At 58.2% G+C, this 3219-nt stretch overlaps 1 protein-coding gene across 1 annotated transcript; it reads left to right on the top strand.

Annotated features, from left to right (window-relative positions):
• Window positions 1-2605: 2605 nt before the first annotated feature.
• On the top strand, window positions 2606-2941 carry LOC141041121 (uncharacterized). Its single transcript, XM_073507231.1, has one exon. It carries the CDS (start codon window positions 2606-2608, stop codon window positions 2939-2941), a length of 336 nt encoding a protein of 111 aa, XP_073363332.1.
• Window positions 2942-3219: the final 278 nt, after the last annotated feature.

Genomic DNA, 3219 nt, shown 5'->3' with positions numbered 1-3219 from the left:
CCCGGCGCCGCGGCTGGTTCTTCCTTTGGAATCGGAGTTCGATCCTGCCGAGTTGTGCATGGTGCGTCGTTCCCAGTCCATGGAGGATATGGAGCGGCGGCTGCAGCTGTCCATGGTGGCGTACGTGGCCGGCGCGCGGCAGGATATCTCGCCAGAGTTCGTGCTTCAGGTCCTGCAGGTCAAGGCTGGCATTGAGCCACAGTGGGTGTCAGTGCACCGCTTCCGGCCCGAGGATTTCATCATCGTCTTCGCGCGGCCCGAGCACAGGAACAGGGTGTGCGCCATGCCGGCGATGGATCATCGAGGAGTTAGACTGTTCTTTCGCCAGTGGAACCGACAGGCCCAGGCAGTTCACGTGGTGCTCAGGAACAAGGTGTGGCTCGAGATCGAGGGTATTCCACCGCACGCATGGGAGCGGGAGGTGGTGGAGCGTCTGTTGGGTTCGTCTTGTATGGTCGATGCGGTGGCGCCGGAGACGAGCTCCCGGGCTAACCTCTCTTCCTTCAAGCTTACGGCATGGACGGCGGACCCGGAGGCGATCCCTACGCTCCGATGGCTGGCGGTGCCGGAGCCCGAACTGGGACTGCAGCCCTCCCAGCCGGCGATGCTGCAATATAGAGTTCTCATCCATCTTGCGCAAGTTCAAGACTTCTCGGAAGCAGAGGAGCCATGGTTCCTGGGAGGTTCATCAAGCAGTGGGCAGAGCGGGTTGCCGGACTCGGATGGCAGCATGGATGGTGGCGGCGGCGCTCAGGCTCGCCGGCGCACCTGGCAGTTCGGTGCTCGGGACGTCAGAGGAGGTGCGCAGGCTGGGCGTGCTGGCACTTCCACGAGCGCTGGGGGCGGTCGTGACGGCGCGTCTCGCCGGATTTCGGCCGGCATGGCATGGCGGCTGCCCGCCATGGAGGAGGTGCCAGTGGTGGCCCCGGCATGCCAGTCGGCGCACGTCAGGGATCGGATTGAGGTCAGGCCCTCCGCTTTTGACCGGCTGACCAGGCTGGAGACCCCGAGGCAGGATCAGGTGGGGCCTACAGAACTTTCGGCAGAAGATAGGGCAGTGGTTGTGGCAGATGACCAACGGTCTTATCAGGCTGTCCATGAGTTGGAGGTGGGGAGCAGGGACCAACAGACACAGCAGGGTCTGCACCAATCAGCTGGCGCGGCAACGGCTAGTCCAAGGCCACAGCTGGCTTCCATGGTGGTGGGGCCTGTTGTGCAGAGTAACGTGGCAAGGTCCAGTGGTGCTTTGGAAAGCGATGGCCTTCAGCAAGCTGCCCAGGATGGGGCGATCCCGAGGCTTGAAAGCGATCAGGTAGGGCCAGGGCTGGAAAGCGATTGCCAACAGCAAGCTGCCCAGGACGGGGTGATCCTGAGGCCGAACAGCGATCTGGTGGGGCCAGTGCTGGAGGAAGCCAGGATAGACGACGTGGCTGGCCGGGGCGAGGTGGTGGAGGCCGCTACGTGCCATGCTCGCCCTGGGGAGGTGGTTGTGAGGGACCCGGAACCGGACAAAGGCAGTGCGGCTCTACCAACGAGGCCGGAGGAAGAATATTCTATTCCACCTCCAATGGAGCTAGCGATCGTGGCAAGGCCTGATGGCAACCATGCATGCATGGACGCTGTTCACGTAGCGTCGGGTGACTCTTGTGAGGGCAGGGGTGTGAACCACTCGGAAACAGAGGGCTGACGGCCCAGGAAGTGGTGGCTTACGACAAACTCAAGAGTTTTTGCTCGAATATTATCAAGAAACTGGCACCGCCGCTGCTCCGTGAAGTCCAAGCCTCGCACCTCTGGCCGGAGGCGGAACCATTCACGCCCAAACGCATGACGCGAGCGTCCAAGAAGATGGCAACAGCGAGTCGCTCCAAGGCGAGTCCAGTTGAGAATGTGCTGTTGCATGCTTTGGGTCTGGTCCCGAAAGACTTCGTGGTGGATGATGGGGTGGTGAATGAGCTGAAGGCTATGTTTGATTCCCCACTTCGCGAGCAGCATGTCAGGATCATTGCGGCACTCTTCGGGAAGATGGCGCCAAGTGAAGAGGAGATGAATGCGGCGAACTCAGTGGTTGTTTGCGCGCACTAGGCGGTCCGTAGTGGTGTTGGGGTCAGATCCTTTTCATGGATTCACACCCGCAGGTGTTGTGCTGGAATGTACGCGGCCTTAACAATCCAGCCAAGAGGAAGGCCGTTAGGGAGTTCATTAGCTCTGTTAAGGTGAATCTGGTGTGTCTACAGGAGACTAAAATGGATGTACTTGACCAATTTATAGTTATGCAATGCTTGGGGCCATCATTTGATGGTTTCTCCTACTTGCCGGCTGAGGAGACTAGAGGGGGATCCTAATTGCATGGAACACCTCGGCACTTTGGGTGGACAACATAGTCCCAAATGCTAATTTCATTTCGGGATTGGTGCATACCAGGGTCGTCCAACCTTGGTGGATATCGGTGGTGTATGGTCCGCAGAGTGACGATCTGAAGACGCAATTCCTGCAGGATTTGAGGGTCAGGAGACTAGCGTGCCAAGGACCTTGGATGATTTTGGGAGATTTTAACATGATCCTTCGCGCCTCTGAGAAGAGCAACTCGAACATCAACCGGACCATGATGGGGAAGTTTAGGGACTTTGTTGACGACCATGAGCTCAAGGAGATGTACATGCATGGCAGGAGGTTCACGTGGTCGAACGAGCGCGATACGCCCACGCTTACCAAGATTGACAGGATCCTTATCTCCGTGGACTGGGAGTTGGACAATGCAGAATATCTCCTCCAGGCACTTTCCACTGGAGTGTCCGATCATGCGCCGCTTCTGCTTACTACGAGTGTGGGCTTCTGCCCTAAACGTAGGTTCCGGTTTGAGCTTTTTTCGACTAGGTTGGATGGGTTTGAGGAGGCGGTGCGGGAGGCTTGGGTGTGCGACCCTACGGTCGTGGATCCGTAGGCCAGACTAGACGCCTTGATGACGAATGCGGCTGCGTCGCTACAGGCTTGGGGCCAGCGCAAGATTGGTAACGTCAAGCTTCTTATGCGGGTGGCCACTTGGGTAATCCATAAGCTGGATATTGCTCAAGAGCAAAGGAGATTGGAGCTGAGAGAGATTTGGCTGCGTCGTACGCTCAAGCAAGCCCTGCTTGGCATGGTAGCCCTGGAACGCACTATTGATAGGCAGCGCTCGAGAATGAGATGGCTTAAGGAGGGAGATGCAAACTCTAAATTGTT

Source organism: Aegilops tauschii, chromosome 2, assembly GCF_002575655.3.
Source record: "Aegilops tauschii subsp. strangulata cultivar AL8/78 chromosome 2, Aet v6.0, whole genome shotgun sequence".
NCBI classification, from domain to species: domain Eukaryota; kingdom Viridiplantae; phylum Streptophyta; class Magnoliopsida; order Poales; family Poaceae; genus Aegilops; species Aegilops tauschii.
The sequence above is the reverse complement of the archived record's forward strand: the minus strand, read 5'-3'. Positions and strand labels throughout refer to the sequence as shown.

What these genes read in the sequence shown, in the direction of transcription:
- LOC141041121 (XM_073507231.1), top strand. Translation starts at nt 2,606, where the DNA reads ATGGGGAAGTTTAGGGACTTTGTTGACGACCATGAGCTCAAGGAGATG.